This window comes from Pongo pygmaeus, chromosome 4 (genome assembly GCF_028885625.2).
Source record: "Pongo pygmaeus isolate AG05252 chromosome 4, NHGRI_mPonPyg2-v2.0_pri, whole genome shotgun sequence".
In the NCBI taxonomy this organism is placed as follows: domain Eukaryota; kingdom Metazoa; phylum Chordata; class Mammalia; order Primates; family Hominidae; genus Pongo; species Pongo pygmaeus.
The window spans coordinates 134,557,647-134,575,622 of record NC_072377.2 but is presented as its reverse complement, the minus strand read 5'-3'; the positions used below and the strand labels follow the sequence as shown (position 1 = coordinate 134,575,622).

The window sequence follows — 17,976 nt, the reverse complement described above, 5'->3', positions numbered from 1 at the left end:
AAAAATTAGGTCTCTTGTTTATAGAAACATGAATTTCCTCTGAAATTAATTTCACTGCATTTAAAAAAATTATTACATAGGTATGCACATGTACCTTAGAACTTAAAGTACAAAAAAAAAGTTCAGTCAAAAAAAATTATCTTATTTTATATTCAGGGGGTACATGTGCTTGCTTGTTACATGGGTATATTGCATACTGACAGAGATTAGGCTTCTAGAGTACCCATTACCCAAATAGTGAACATTTTATCTGACAGGTAATTTTTCAGCCCTCACCGCCCTCTCAGCCTCTCCACTTTTGGAGTCCCCAGTGTCCATTATTTCCATCTTTATGTCCATGTGTGCCCATTGTTTAGCTCCCATGTATAAGTGAAAATATTTTGTATTTGGTTTTCTGTTTCTGGGTTAGTTCATTTAAGATAATGGCCTCCAACTCCATACATGTTGCTGCAAAGGGAATTATTTCACTCTTTATTAAAATGGCCGTGTAATAGTCCATGGTGTATATATACCACATTTTCCTTATCTAATCAACTGTTGATGGACACTTAGGTTTGTTCTATCACTTTGCTATTGTGAACAGGACAGCAATGAACATGAGTACAGTGGTCTTTTTGATAGAATGATTTCTTTTCCTTGGTGTAGATACCCAGTAGTGGCGGTTGCTGGGTGGAATGGTGTGCTATTTTTAGTTCTTTGATAAATCTTCATATTGTTTTCCATAGAGGCTGAACTAATTTACATTCTTACCAACAATGTATAAGTGTTCTCTTTTCTCTGCATCCATGCCAATATCTGGTGTTTTTTTTTTTTTGACTTTTTAATAATAGCCATTCTGACTCATGTAAGATGCTATTTCATTGTGGTTTTAGTTTGCATTTCTCTGATGATCAGTAATGTTGAACATTGTCTCGTGTGTTTTTTGTCTACTTGTATTTCTTCTTCGGAGGAATGACTTTTCATGTCCTTTGCCCAGCTTTCAATGGGGTTGTCTTTTTCTTGTTGCATTGTCTGAGTTCCTTATAGATTCTGGACATTTGTCTTTTGTCACAGGCACAATTTGCAAATATTTTCTCCTATTCTACAGGTTTTCTGTTTACTCTGTTGATTATTTCTTTTGCTGTGCAGAAGCTTTTAGTTTAATTAAGTCCCATTTGTCTACTTTTGTTTTTGCTGTATTTGCTTTTGGGGTCTTCATCATAAATTCTTTGCCTAGGCCAATGTCAAAAAGAAATTTTCCTAGACTTTCTTCTGTGACTTTTATAGTTTCAGGTCTTACATTTAAGTCTCTAATTCATATTGAGTTAATTTTTGTATATGTGAAGAGATAAAAGAGATTCCTCTGCATATCACTGGCCTATTTTTCTAGCACCATTTATTGAATAAGGTGTCCTTTCCCCACTGTTTATTTTTGTCAACTTTGTCAAAGGTCAATTGGTTGTAAATATGTGGCTTTATATCTGGGTTCTCTATTCTGTTCCATTGATCAAAGTATCTATTTTTGTACAGTATCATGCTATTTTAGTTGCTATGGCCTTGTAGTATAATTTGAAGTCAGGCAGTGTGGGATCTCCAGGTGTGTTCTTTTTGCTTAGGATTGCTTTGGCTACTCAGGGTCTTTTCTGGTTCCATATGAACTTTAGGAGTTTTTTATACTTCTGTGAAAAATGACATTGATAATTTTAGAGGGATTTCACTGAGTCTACAGATTTCCTTAGGCAGTACGGTCATTTTGACGATATTGATTCATCTAATCCTTGAGCATGGGATGTTTTTCCTTTGGTTTGTGTTATCTATGGTTTCTTTCATCAGTGTTTGTCGTTCTCCTTTTAGAGATCTGTCACCTCCTTGGTTAAATGTATTCCTAGGCATTTATTTGTTTGTGTGTGTGTGTGTGTGTGTGTCTATTGTAAATGGGATTGAGTTCTTGATTTTGCTCTCAACTTGAATGTTATCAGTGTATGGAAATGCTACTGATTTTTGTATCCTGAAACTTTACTGAATGTGTTTATGAAGTCTAGGAGTCTTTTGGAGGAGTCTTTAGCTTCTCTAGGTGTATAATCATGTCACAAGCAGAGATAATTTCACTTCTTCTCTTTCAGTTTGGAGGCCTTTTATTTCCTTCTCTTGCCTGACTGCTCTGGCTAGGACTTCCAGTCCTATGTTGAATGAAAGAACTAAGAGTAGATATCCTTGTCTTGTTCCAGTTCTTGGAAAAAAAGCTTTCAACTTTTCCCCATGCAGTATGATAACTGTGGGTTTGTTGTATGTGGCTTTTGTTATCTAGGAGTATGCTCTGTCTATGCATAGTTTGTTGAGGGTTTTTATCATGAAGAAATGTTGGACTTTATCGAATGCCTTTTCTGCATCTATTGGAATGATCATATGGTTTTTGCTTGTATGGCTGTTCATGCAATGAATCACATTTATTGATTTGTGGATGTTGAACCATCCTTGCATCCTGGAATAAAACCCACTTGATTGTGGTAAATTATCTTTTGGATGTGCTTTTGGATTCAGTCTGGTAGTATTTTCTTAAAGATTTTGCATCTGTGTTATCAGGGATGTTGCCTTGTAGTTTTCTCTTTTTGTTGTGTTCTTGCCCGATTTTGGTAGCAGGGTAATACAGGTTTTGCAGAAGGAGTTAGGGAGGAATTCCTCCTCCTTGACTTTTTGGAATAGTTTCAGTAAGACTGGTACCAGTTTTTTTTTTGTACATCTTCATTTCATTTTTTAAAAGTGTGGCTCAGATTCTAGATTTTATTAATAAATATAGCTTTATGCATGGGATTTAAAGTTATAATTAACTATACTATTTTTATTATACCTTAAGATAGTCTTCTTTCATAAAGTTCATCTGGCATATATGTTCATTTTCTGATGTGAATAAAATTAATTTTATGTTGATAACTCTTTTGAAAAGTATATGATACCTTTTGAAACTTGGTAATGTACTGTGGTACAAGTGAGACAGAATAAGGAATTCCTAATTATAGGGTAGTTGTAGTCGGTTAAAACATATCCACCCACCCCAAAGATATTTATTCATATCAAATCCCTGGAACTTAGGACTCTTATTTTATGGATAAAGGGTTTTTCAGATAGATAAAGGGTTTTTGCAGATGTAACTAAGTTAAGAATTTTGAGTTAAGATCATCCCAGAGTATGCAAGTTGGATCCTGTTTTAGTCAGGGTTCTCTAGTGAAATAGAATCAATGGAAAAGATGGAAATAAGGAGGTAGATTGGAAGAAGGGGAGGGGGAAGGAGAGGGGGGAGAGAGAGAGAAAGAGAGGAAGAGAGAGAGAGAGGTAGAGAGAGAACAGAGAAAGACTGGTTTTAAGGAATTAGTTCCCACAACTGTAAGTGCTGGTCTGAAATCCACATGGCAGGCTGGCAGGCTTGAAATTCAGGTAAAAGTTGATGTTGCAGTCCTAAGTCTGACATTTATAGGTCAGAGTAGCAGACTGAAAACTCAGACAGGATTTTTATGTTACAGTCTTGAGACAAAATTCTTTTTTCTCCAAGAAACCTCAGCTGTTGCTCTTTAGGCCTCTTGCATGAGGCCTATCCACATTTTACAGAAGATAATCTGCTGTCTCATAAATATTCATCACATCTTTAAGGTACCTTCACAAAACACATCTAGACAAGTGTCTGACCTAACAACTGAACATCATAGCCAAGTTGACACACACAAAAAATCAACCTTCATAGTCCCTAAATTCAAAGACAAATGTCTCATAAAAAACACACAGAGAAGGCCATTTGAAGATAAAGCAAAGGGAGGTGGACACAAGTCAAGGAAGCTGGCAACAGCCAGAATGATGAAAACGCAAAGAATGAATTCTCCCCTGGAGCCACAGATGTAGTACAGGCCTGCTGACACCTTGCTTTCAGACGTCTGACCTCCAGAAGAATAAGAGAACATATTTCTGCTGTTTTAAGGCACTCAGTTTGTGGTAATATGGCAGCCACAGAAAACTAATAGCTGAAAATAGAAAATTAATATGTTCCTCATACTTTTAACCAATCATTCTAAATATTTCCTCTTTTTTCTTTTTGAGACGAAGTTTCACTCTTTTTGTCCAGGCTGGAGTACAATGGTGCAATCTTGGCTCACTGCAACTTCCACCTCAGGGTTCAAGTGATTCCACTTCTTCAGCCCCCCAAGTAGCTGGGATTACAGGCACGTGCCACCACATCCAGCGAATTTTGTATTTTTAGTAGAGATGGGGTTTTACCATGTTAGCCAGGCTGGTCTCGAACCCCTGACCTCAGGTGATCCACCTGCCTCGGCCTCCCAAAGTGCTGGGATTACAGGCATGAGCCACCGTGCCTGGCTATTTCTTCTCTATTACATTATTTTATGATATTATAAGATATCATCTTTCCTTGTCCATTTTTCACCTACCCATACTTAAAGGATAATTTGTCAATGAAGCATTTCAAAAGCAATGAGTACCTTGCACCTAGATTTGATAATAAAAATCAATATGACCAACAAATACAGATGGTTAAGTATAATGACAATACGGAAAGAAGAAAATCAGACATTGAAGGCTATCTCTAGAGTCATGACAGCAGCGGTAGGAAAGAAGAGCTATTTTAAAGGAAGATTCATTACAATTTCATTGTGTTCTGAATTTTTAAAAAAACAGAAATGATGACTCAAATATAATTAAATATTTGAGATTGGAGAAATAGGAAACAAAGATACATCTGAGAAAAAAGTTGAACAGAGGTGCTCTGTATCTCTCTCTCTCTCTCTCTCTCTCTCTCTCTGTGTGCTTGTATGTGTCGACATAGGCAGTATAAAGGAAAGGTTGAAAGGAGGCGGGAGAAACAGATAAAGGTCTGAGAACTGAGCATGAATGATGAAAAATTAAGTTTGGCACGTATTGAATTTCACAAATTGGGTAAACATCTTGGTATGAATGTGTACATCAACAGAGTTACTACTGAAGGAGGTATGGAGAAAGCAAGCCAAAAATTATAGATGAGTCCATCATTAGTCCTTTTATACTTACATTAATAGGCACTGTCATCCAACAATATCATTTAATGTGATTTTTGCTACCAGCTCTGAAAATGAATAAAAATGCTACAAACAGTAAGATACACTGAGCTAGGTTATTAATGACAAATATTAGTATTATGGGATCATTGATAAGATTTTCCTTCTAAAAGCATCACATTAAGTTTTCTGTAGTTTTTATACTGAGCTATACAAAGGGAAGAAAAATATTTTAGTTTCAGAAAACAGTGATAAGAGTGAGAATAATTATTGTTCTTAATTATAACTAGGGAAGTTTTTTCGTAGTAATTTACTACACATGACGTCAGAATCACAAAATATGTTTACAAACAGCTTCAGAAACAATTTCACTTTATATAGTCCAATAACTTAAGCTTCCCCATAATTTCAGGTGGTTTTTTAAAAAAGAAATGCTAAAAACATGGCCGGGTGCGGTGGCTCATGCCCGTAATCCCAGCACTTTGGGAGGCCGAGGCGGGTGGATCACAAGGTCAGGAGATCGAGACCATCCTGGCTAACATGGTGAAACCCCTTCTCTACTAAAAATACAAAAAAATTAACCGGGCATGGTGGCAGGCGCCCTGTAGTCCCAGCTACTCAGGAGGCTGAGGCAGGAGAATGGCGTGAACCCGGGAGGAGGAGCTTGCAGTGAGCCGAGATCATGCCACTGCACTCCGGCCTGGGCGACAAAGCCAGACTCTGTCAGAAAAAAAAAAAAAAAAAAAAAGAAATGCTAAAAATAAACATATACATAGTGTTTCCAGGTAGTATATACTCTTTGTGCTTTCTGAGTATTGACTCACATAGTCCTCTTAACAACCCCATCAAACAGATACTCTTATTATTCCTACTTTATATATGAGGACATTGAGTCACAATACAGTTAAGAATCATGCCCAAGACCACATAGCTAGTAAGGACTGAGTCAGGATTTTATCCATGATCTAAATCACTAAGCTACACTACTCTATGCACTGCATGCTATAAATAAAAATGACATTTAAGATTTTGTGATAGGTATTTGCAGACTTAGTGTCTTTTTTATTGAAATGAAAACAAGCTGTAAAACAAAAAGATCAATTCTGAAAAGTCAAGCTTCCATGTATCCTTTGCTTTTCTAAGATCAGTGAAGATTCATCTTTGATTCATTTTGAAATTCCTTTTCTTACAAATCACGACTATATTTAACAGCCCACAGTATTCTAATCCAATTCTATCAAAGCTCTTTAAGCAAAAGAGAAAGAATAATTCTAAAGATGGGAACCACAATAAATGGAATGTTAACATTTTAACAAAAGAGAAGCAAATTTTAAATCAAAGTGAACACGAAGCTGTCAGATTAACTGCCCAGTTTTTTTTTTTTTTAAGAAACTTCTCTTTCTGATGAACCAAAACTTTTTTCTTGAACCACCTGAGTCAGAAAGTTTGTTTAAATGCCAACTCCATGCCATCAGATACCTTCTGGGTCAATGAACTGCATCCAACCTGGAGAAGTTAGGATGCACATAGGAAAGAAAGTACAGTTTGAAGTTTTCAAGGCATGTCACACTGGCTTCAATTCTTAGAGCATGACAGGCATTCACCTCTTCCACAAAGGAGAATCTTAATATGCATCAAATTCAGGCAACATTAATACTTATATGATCAAAAGGGAAAGAGTATCAACATCAATTCTTATCCCCCTCCAAATCTTTCTACCAGCATCATTTTTTATCATACGTTGTCCCTTGGTGTTGGTGACCAGTAGCCACAATGACAATTCTGCAGGGAGAGGGATGAAGGTGCCACTGCCACTGCCTTGCATGAGCTCAGACATTGAATACATCATCTTGTTAAAATGTCCGGGACTTAATGGCATTTCGCCTGGAAAATTGAGTCCCTTCCCACCACAGTGCTTCCGGTGGCAGTGGCAGCAGCAGCAGTAGCTGCTGCTGCTGTTGTTCTCCTATTCAGAATAATCTTTGGGATGTATAGAGGACATACATATACTACTAGGGTGTATGTGTCATCTTATTTTATGTCCTCAAAGCCATCATGAAACGATTTGATTTCATGAAACTAATTAAGACAGCTCAACTAATAGCTGAAGAAATTCCCATATCTCTTCTAACACATCATCAGTACAAAAAAGCCAAGAATTTAAAATGTTTTCCACTTGTTTCCAACTCTTGTTTCACAATCTACTTATTAATGAAAACCAGGAAAAATCTATACACTAGTTATTAATGGACGTATTTACTTATTGCAGCCATGTATCATAAACTATGAAATAAAAACAAAAGCTATCTTTATAACACTTTTGTAGACCACCATATCCATAGTTCAAAATGACTTTTTTTTTTTTTTTACAAGGGGCAAATTCTAAGACATATTGGCAGAAAGGAGGGCATGTCAAAAACACAGAATTGTTTGTTGAATCACATCAGGCAAGTCACATTCAAAACAAACACTCAGAATTACCTCAAGATGGGGATCAGAGTACATGCTGCACTTCATTTTCCTATCAAAAATCCCTATACATATCAGAAGACAGAGACCCACAGCCAGACACACTCCCTATAGGGTGAAGAGTAGTGATATAAGATTGGAGTATCCAGGGAGTCCTCCACCTCCATATATACACTTGGACCAGGGAGTGAGAAGGAGATATGATTTTCCACCACCGTCCTCAGACCCCACCTAGCCCTGCTGGAGCAGTAAATGCTCCAGGTGGCTGACTACATTAGATAGGATCAGAAAGCCTCCATACCTAGAGGACAAACTACTAGTACACTGCAACTCTGCTCAGCAACACGGCTTAACCACTCACATAACTAGTGGAGTCTGAATGCAATAAAATGTTTCAGTAGTCATATAATATTAAAAGCTAGTATTTATTAATACCAAAACACTTCATTATTCTCATAACATTAATAACTAATATCCATTAAGTGGTAGGTTTCCTTCCAAAAGCACTGCATGTGTTAATAATTTAATTCCCATGAAACCCTGTGAAGTAAGAGTTTTTATATGTGAGGAAACTGAGGCACAGAAATGTGAAGTCACATTAGTCACAGGGTAACTTAGGGAATATTAATATCACAGGGCCAGCACATGGTAGTGCAGGAATTTCATCACAGGCCATGGGGCTCTGGGCCTTATCTTCTTAACTACTTCACTAGACTTTTTCTTGAGCTAACAAGGAATCCTGATTCTAAAGATGAGCACATAGACATTTAAGGAAAGCCGATGCCATGAAAAGCAGCTAATAAATATTAATATATTTGAAAACAAAGTTAGAAGAAATTTCTCAAAAATTTAGATTAAGTATAATTAATATCATCAGGGAAATAGGAGGCTATATCCTTAATAAAAATCAACTAATTTTCAGAAAAATGACCAAAATGATCACTGACATTTAAATCTCAATAGATGAGCTGAATAAGAGAATGGGCACAGCGAAATAACAAATTAGAAGAATGAGCCAGAATTCTCCCAGAAGCAGTTAAAAATACCAAGAGATACAAAGCGTGAAAGTAAAGCCAAAGGATATGAAGGACTGATTCCAATATTTGACGATAGGCTTTCCAGAAACCAAGAATGAGAAAATAAAGTATAAGGACATGTAAAGCAAGCATGGAACAAAATGTCTTAAAACTGAGGAAAGTTTTAGGCTCTTGGATTTAGAAGTTCTAATGAATGCTGGGAAAATGAGTAAAATAAATATATCTTGATATCTCAGGATGAATTTTCCAGATTTATGAGGCATTTATATTTCATTTTTGAGCACCTCAAAATTAAGATAACTAAAAATATACCTAAAAGTGAGCTCATCTAAACATACCCTTTTATTTTCACGATTTCTATCATTAATGTTGATATTTTCCCAATCACTCAGGCTCTTAATGCAATGTTTTCTTTAACTCTTCCCTTTTCTGGCCATATTTATTCTATGGTTCTACTTTATCTTCCCCTGTTATAAAGAATAGAGACCCACTAAGGCCAGCACTGGAGCCACTGTAAGACACATGTGATGTGATAAAGATAAGGGTATCACATACAAGTCTGCAATCAAGACACATCATAAGCTTGGCCTCCCAATTAGGAACTGAAGGATAGTTCTGGAACTGAGACAGTATGTATGCATTTGAGAATCAGAAACATGAGGAATGACCATCATTACTAACAGATGCATTTCTACTCTATGGGTTCCTTCTACAGATCTGCCTATCTGGGCTTCCCACCTCCAATTCACTAATTCTTACATTTCATCCTATATAGCTTTTGCTTGGTTATAGTTCTTGCTTCCTTATTACTTTTAACTAAAAGTAAACTCATTTTGATCTTAACTTTGACTCGGCCCTCATTGTCTATATTTTCTGTTTGTTACTTAAAATTTATTACATCCTAGTTTTTGTTTTACTTAGCTATCATGTGATTCTTCTCTCCTTCAGGAGACTAACTCTATACAGACCAGCTATTTTTCCTGTTAAAACAAACTCTTTTTTAATTATTCAATTTAGAAGTGTTCCTATTTGGGAATACATAAATTATTGAGCCATGTCTAATCTTTAGGATACTGCCTTCCTCTGAACTTATAATATCTGTAATTATACAACTGACTCAACAGTTCACCATGGGCTTGTTATCCAATTCACTCCTTGTTTGCTGTATTTCATAATTATTAAGTTTTTGTATTGTTTACTTATCATGGTTTATAGCTTCCTGTCTCTTCTGGGCATTCCTGTTTTAGTACTGGAGCATATTCCAGTACTTAAATTTACTGAGTCCATTTTTCTGTCTTATGTAGCATTGAGAAAATTTAAATGCTTCAGCTTTTCATTTGTAAAACAGAGGCAGAAAGGATAAATTAACGCCTGTGGATATTATCTGATTATAATATTTAAATGGTATTAAGATGTGAAAAGCCTTGGGTAAAAGACATAGGCTCCCTTACCAGAATAGAAAAAAAGGTATATTTCCCAAGTTTGGTTTCAGCACTTCTTGATTAGACAGATGTCTCTGTTTTCCCTTTGAATAAAATTCCCACTTATTTTCTCTCACAGCAGTTCATAAAATAAGACATTCATAAATATTTTAAGTTCACAAAATAAAAAAATTGTTATTGATGGTAAACTGGCATGAGCAGTGCCATGGGACCAATGCTTTGTCACAAAATATTTATCAGTATCTTTATGGATAATAATACCAAAAGTAAAATCTTCCCAATGGCAATTATGTAGCTAATAGTTACATAGTTAATAGAGAGAGAAGGTACCTGATCACAAGTCTTCCCCTCACTTGCTCTGGGAACCACACCCCCACTGTGGGGGGAACTCCCAGGAGTTATGACTGCACCATGAACTGCTCACTACTCCTCACTATAGATTATTCTGGGTTCTTGAGCCCAGATTGGCTAATTAGATTTCTCTCTCCCCCTGAGAGAGATTGGGTGAGAGGGAGTCCAGTACCTCTGTCTATGGGGCTACACCATGCAGAGCAGGAGCTGTGGGAATGACCATCTATGGCAGTGTGGACTGAGAGTTCATGAAAGCTCATCTGCAGAGAGAAAGAAAAGAATGATGCAGATACACCCAGAGAAACAAGAGAGGGGCAAAGTATAGTTCTTGGTTTGCTGTACCCTAATCATTTTAGTACATTCCAGTTTTGTTTTCGAAGTGAGTTTCTTTTTTTTTAAGAATTTTAATGCACACAGTTGTCATTCCCAATTCTACCTCTGAATATTTTTCTGTCATCTCAATGTACTGCATCTAATTTAAATGCCTGTCACCTTCTCTGGCAACTCAAATTCTAACGTCTGGTTTACAAGTCCATTCACAATTTTCCACAATTTGCTTTTCTCCCCTTATCTTTCCCAGAATGTTTCACTTGTTTTGCATTTCACCTGCCTGGGTCTCTGTCCCCTGAATACACCTTAAATGTTATCTCTATCTTTTTCCCATAAGTTTTTTTCCTTTCCTCAAATGTCTGATTCTGGCTTATCACTCTAGTAATGAAGCTTGTCCTCCTCACAGGAAATGTCCCTGTTCCATCCCCCAGGTATTAATGACATCCTATGACCATTTTCTAGGTCATTCTTTGGGGTTCTATTACATATATACCACGTGGTATGAGTTTTCTTCCCTAGTGTGTAATAACTTGATTACACTGTGAGCACTGCAGGCCCACTGTGTCTAAAAAACATGTTTTTCTTTGGTTAAGAAAGTAAGAGCCTAGAAAGAATCAAAATTTAGTGGACCTGGTAGACAGATAGGCAGTCTTTAAAGAAATTTAGCTCCTTTAAAAAAAAGTTCTATAGTGATTTTCAATTATATTCTTTATATTTTACTTACAGAAGCAACAAATGAATATATCTTTACCCTAAAAACAAATCCAAGCAATATAGAATTGCACAGAACACAATATGAAGTTTCCCTCCATGCACGCCCACCTCCACCACATCCTCATCTCCATCCACTCCCTTCCACAGAGGTGACCATTGTTAAGAGTTTGGTATACATTGTTCCTATGTCTTACTAAAGATTTACTTGTAGTTGTAAACATGTTTTTCTTTTGTTAACAAAAATCAAATAATACTTTATAGCTTTTAACTTTTTTCCATTTAAGAATATATTTTATATTTTTATGATAGTACATTTAAATATACCATATTTTTTGTAATAGCTGCACTAACAGCCCAAAGGTGGGTATATACCAATTAACACAATCATTAACTTATTGATGGACAATAGAAACAATGACATAGTGAAAAACACAAATAAAGGTGTTTCATGTGTAGCTGAGTGTGGTAACAATTCTGCTGGCTGGTTTTCCTCAAACCTTGCTGAGTCTAGCTGACTGATATGTATGCGTAGATGAGTGCCAATATTGAAGATGAGTACATTTACATATGCCTAGTGAAAATTCTCATTTCCTTGATGGCTAAGACAGGTTCTTATCTAGAACTTGAACCCAACTGTATGTGATTACAGTGCCCATGTTCTTTTAATTATATCACGTTTCAAGTTTTAAAACATAGGTTTTCTTCCCAAATGAGTGCTTATTAAATCTTCCATAGAGAGTAAATTCTATATACAACCAGCTATTGCTGTACAATATTAGACAAAATTATTATTTCTTTATAAAATTTGGTATTTAAAAAGAGCAGCTGGACAAAACCAGATTACATGCCATAACCATAAATTTGTATTCTTTGTGTAGACATAGCACTCTTTCCTCTAGTTGCCAGATTATGTCATTTATAATGCCCCCTTTATCAATAACATATTGCTTAAAGATACCACAAATTAAATTTAAGTTATTTTTGAACAGGTAAAGATAATGAACGGAAGGTAATTTGAGTGATTCTCATAAAATCTTTTAACGTGAGATAGAAGACAATTGACATACAACTGCCAGGAATTTTATAACACCAGAACGGAATGCACTAGTCAAAAGAAAAGTACTTAAATACAATGTTGTTGTAGTTTGATGTGTATTCACCTATGTGGAGCAGTAAACAAAGCCCTACAACAGTAGGTGGCTTAGTAGTAATACTTTGCTTCTTAGCGTTCAAATGTTAAAGAGAGATACAGCTTACAGTCATACCTACAAGTTTCTCCATGGTGTCTTTAAAGTGTTGAAAAAACAGTCTTAAGGTACAAGATTATACTTTAAAAATGCTTGGAAGGCAGTCAAAGAAGTACAAACCATAGAGAAATTTTGCTGTCTCACGAAAAGAGCAAAATGATGATCCCCTTATTCCCCCATTGTACTAACTTTATGAAGCAGAAGAGCCTCATTTCTTCCCGTCCCTAAATTGTTAAAGAAGATGCGTGGTTATCGACAATCTCAAATTTAAAAAAAAAAAAAAGATGGGGAGATATATAGGGAACGTTTTATAATTGATTTTTGACTGTGGAACAAAACTACCCAATTATGTACCAATTAATTAGTGCATCAAAGAGCATTTTATCATGACATTTATAAAGCACATCCTAGTAGGATAATTTGATCTTTATACTTTGCCAGTTAAGTGAGCTTACCTTTTTACTAGAGTAGTTGACAGCCTCTGCTTCAAATAAAAGATATTTAAAGGTATTTCCTGAAACTCTAGTTAGGGTCCCTAATTTTGAGGAGCTGCTTATATGGTGGGCAACAAGTAACAGAACATTGAGAATGACTTCTTGTTCTTTTCTATGGCATGTGCCAGCTATCTGTGGGAAAAATAAAAGGGGAAACAGCTTTAATAAATTTTCTTTCATAAGAAAAGCCTGTACTATACAAGCATGTTCCCAGCTGACATAAAGAGAAGCTCCTCTTTTTGTCAATGAAAGAATTTTTAAAAATATCTTCTTGGTGTGATAATTTCTTGGTGTGATAATTTCAATCATGAAAATCAAAATTCTCAACTCTCATAAAATAAATGTCATATCTTATCTTTTATTTAGAAATTCAACATCAGTTCTAAAGTGAGAGTTTAGAGATGTATTAATATAACTCATGACTTAGAGCCAAATTATAAATGTTGTAAATTATGTAACCACTATCCCATCCCTTTTGCTGCAACTTTGTGAAAGGGAAGAACCAGGATTGAAAAGTAGGTTTTACTCACCATCAAAATTCTGTGTGTGTGTGCATGTGTGTCTGTGTGTGTGGTGTCAACATTTGAAATTTACTCTCTTGGCAATTTTGAAATATACAATACACCATTATTAACTATAGTCGCTATGTTGTGCAGCACAAAAAATTCATTCTTCCTGTCTAACTGAAATTTTGTATTATTTGACCACCATCTCCCCATTCCACTCAACTCCCTACCCTCTGGTAATCACCATTCTACCCTCTGCTTTCTTAATATTTATCCTCACCATCTCACTCACAAGTTGGAAGATGACTGAGGAAAGAGAAGGACTTGTAGAAAAGATACATAACAAGAATAAATAAGAAAAAGAAAAAATACAGAGAGAAGAGGAGAAAGATGCAGGCGGGGGGGGCAGAGAGAGAGAGGAGAGCAGAGTAATTAGCACAGATCTGGAAGTTGTTTCTTCCCTAACTGAATACAGGAGCACATTCAAAAATCTGCAGAGACAGGGCTCTGCCCTATCAAATTCTTCCTCCACTCCAAGCTGCACTCCATAGATTTAAGGAGACAGAAAAAGAAAACAGTTGCACCTACTATATTAATTATACAAAAAGAGTGAATATTTTCCAGAGGTATACACTGAAAATCATAGTTTCAAACTATAAAATAATAAAAAGAAAAGAAATTAAAAATATCTAGAAAAACTCATCAAGGAGCAGGAATATATTTCAGGGAGTAGCTATATATTTCACTTTATATATATATTTTAAAACTCCTACTATTTTGTGGATGTGGAGGGTTCTTGGATGCTTATCACAATAGTAAAAATAATAAACTAAACACATAAAAGCCAACCCTGCATGGACTAATGATAATGATAAGGATTAGACTTAAGATCCAACTGGGCAGAAAAGTAGAACTCAGAAGAGCCCATCTCTATACACATATACACACTAAATCCATACTTCGTTCTACGAATTTGTTCATTTTCTCTTCTTTCCTTCCCATTTTTTAAACCTTTTCCTCTTTCCTTGCTTTTTCTTTGCTTCTTTTTTTACAGCCACACGTGCAAAATAGGTAAAGTCATTCTTTATTTTTACTTAAAAAAGGAAAAAAAAAGGTTGATACTCCTAAGATGTACAAGTTAACACAAACAAAACCTGACAATAATTCTGTTCAGTAATTATAAAAAGTGAAATGTTATATTAAAATTTGAATTAACAAAATTAGTTGAAACATATATTCGCATATACATAATGCAATGATAGTATTTGACTTGATTACATAATGAGAAAAGTGATGAAAATATATTGATCTCCATTTCCTGGTTTCTATGCTTTAAATGGAATTAGATATTATTCTTGCTTTGGCATTTGTAAGAGTTCAGTATGTTGTTATTGAGGATTTTAGCACATATTATATAAGAAATATGTATTATTTGAACTTTATTCATTTCAGCTAGTGAACTGCATCCAACAGACTTTTCCTATTATATAGAGGAGAAATCTGGTCCAGGAAAATTCTGGGATAAATAAGGGACCATGATCATTTCTGGATGGCCAATAAATTACTAACATATATTTCAGAAGACAATTCTTTCCTACAATGTAGTATTTAACTTGCAACTGGTAAGGTGTATTTGTAAGATTCTGTGGCTGGGGGCCCTGTCTGCTTTATCTTTCTTGATAACATATTGAGAGGTCATGTGGGACTTTGTACACAGTAGGTGAAAAAGAAAGGTTTGTTGGATGAATGAGTCATTTCAACTCCTAAAAGCAGTTAAAATCTTAGGGAACAATATCAGATAAAAGGTGAGGTGAGCTAAAGTCATTTCAATACGTTATTGAATACGAAGAAAATATTTCCTCTTTTTATTTTTATTTTCCCAAGACTTTTGCAGGATCAAATATTGCAAGTTATCAAATATACTTTTAAATTTTATTTATTTTTCTTATATTTACAGAAGACATGGAAATAAATGTACCCACTGAAACGGCATAGGAGAAACAATACCATATTTTAAATTTTAATTAATTTATTTTAACAATTTATATTAAGAAAATTTACATCAGCATAGGAGAAACAATACCATATTTTAAATTTTAATTAATTTATTTTAAATTTTAATTAATTTATTTTAACAATTTATATTAAGAAAATTTATATTTAATGTGTTAATTTATTAATTAAAAATTCAATCTCTTCCAAAAAGATGACAATTGAATACACTGAACTTTTAATTAACTTGCTGCCATTTAAGAGATCACAAAATAATCTGATTTTCTATACAGGCATTTTTAATAGTAAATTAAAAAAAACTGAAATGCTGATTTTATGCAAGGTATCCGTAAAAATTATTTATTGGTGCTTAGATATCCATTTATTTAACAGCTCTGCCCTGATACCCTGCCCCCACGTTTAGTTTCCCTGTTGTTCCAATGTCGATGATTAGCACATTCTAATTGACAATTGATTGTATGTTTTACAAGATCGTAAGCTCATTCAAGTCATGAGGTATGTCATATTTGATACTGTCTCCACTGAACAATAAAGCTGTCTCTGTAGGTACAGCTTCCCACAATGTAGCTGTTCACTAGATATTTGAGATAATCACAAGATCAAATCCATCAGCCTACAAATTTAAGGTCAAACCCAAACCACGGTGAAAATCTAATTTTGAAGCACCTTAATAACTAGACAGATTTTATTTTCATGATAACATTCCTCTCAGCATCTCCTCAAGCTTTAACTCTATACTTTAACATATACTAAAAGAATAGCATAACACACATAGTATTTGGTTATAAATCAGTCTAACTTTGGCAATAGATAATATAGTTCACCTTCATTTGTATGCTACTTGGCTTCCTAACCTTCAAAAAGATTTGGATGCAAGAAATCTAAATTCCAAAAGCAGCATTACTTTGACTTAAATGTAATGTGATATTAATAAAGTAGCCTCCCTGAGCCAGTACTTTTTCCCTTTAATATGGTAGTTTTCAAGACGTCGGTATAATGACATGTGTTATAATAGTCGTTTCCTGCAGTTAAGTATTGCTAGCATTAGTAGAGTTGAGACTCTTGCTTACAAAATGAGCAGAAGAGTAGATTGAAGCCACAATAAATGAGGCAAGGTTTCCAGAGTTCAGCACATCTAGATACTCAGTGAAAATTTCTTCCCTTTACTCCTTGCCCTGCCATTGAGCACAAGAAAATTACCAGAGCAATCAAGTTTGAAGCACATCTTGGCAGGGTTGAGAGCTTTTACCCACTCTGAGCAAGCACAAGGTGTTCATATTTGCTGAATATAATAGTGACGAAGTTTCCATCTCTGAAAATGTACTGATTGGGTAGGACTCAAGAGTGAGGCAAATTAGAGGAAGAATCCACAAAGCTTCAGCATCCTTCACCAGAAACAGTAGTTCCAGGGCAATGGCATCCCCACGTACTCCCATAGAGAGCACCAAATCTACATCAGATAACTTTTCAGGCACACATACAGAACTGATTAGTCTTATTTCTGCTCAGGATGCTCTTGGGATTAATTTCATCTTGCCCCACATCCTTGTGTCACTAGCAACCAGACCTCCAGGATCATAACACTCACTATGACTCAGACTTTCATCCCCTGTGTGTTCCGTGTGCATACCCTCATTCACATCTCCACTCCATTCTAAACACTTTGTTACTGCCAGAAGCCCATGTCTATGATCACTACATGTTCCTCTACTCTCAATGTCTTTTAAAAATATGTCCTTCCCCTTGCCATAACTCAAATGTGAATGTACCCTGAGCACATCATTGTTTTACTAGCTCTCCCTAGTGAGTGCTTTTTAAATTTTCTTTTACACTCTGTGTACCTCAGGTCCAGGAGGTGAAGATGAGTGTTTTCACTCTACTTTTCCATTTGTAATTCATTTAGTTCTATTAAAAACCCAAACTGACAGGCATGGTGGTGTGTGTCTGCAGTCTCAGCTACTTGGGAGGCTGAGGTGGGAGGATTGCTTGAGCCCAGGAGGCCAGGCTGTTACTTAAGCCATGTTCGTGCCACTTCACTCCAGCATGGGCAACAGAGTGAGACCCTGTCTCAAAGCAAAACAAAACAAAACAAAAACAAAAAACTACTTATGCCATCCAAGTATGCTAGCCGCCATTGTTTCCTCTAGTGTCATTTATAAAACTTGGGTCATTCCTTGAAGATCCTTGAAGATCTATTGAAGTATCTTCTCTGTCATCCTTCTGTGTTACATCAGCATCTGGGGAATGACCCACCCAATACGCCGACATCTGATTCCTTGACTTTGTCGCCTCCAGTAAGCTTTCCTTACATTACTTGACAGCTTCCCATTCCCATAACGATACCCTAGTCCTAACATT

The 17,976-nt window shown here is 35.6% G+C and overlaps 1 protein-coding gene across 7 annotated transcripts in view; it reads right to left on the bottom strand.

The window, feature by feature from the left end:
• CHSY3 (chondroitin sulfate synthase 3) overlaps positions 1–17,976 on the bottom strand; it is a 297,300-nt gene that overhangs the window by 135,076 nt on the left and 144,248 nt on the right. For 2 of the 7 annotated variants that reach the window (XM_063665475.1, XM_063665478.1), the window contains exons 3-4: positions 13,061–13,231; positions 10,487–10,574 (exon numbers count right to left, since the gene is read on the bottom strand). The exons of 1 other annotated variant lie outside the window; for it this stretch is intronic. In XM_063665475.1, the coding sequence (XP_063521545.1) occupies positions 10,487–10,574; positions 13,061–13,231 (259 nt within the window). Of the gene's footprint in view, positions 1–5,028; positions 5,084–10,486; positions 10,575–13,060; positions 13,232–17,976 lie in introns of those variants that run through there. 4 more of the 7 variants (XM_063665476.1, XM_063665479.1, XM_063665477.1 and 1 more) reach the window with 3 other exon arrangements.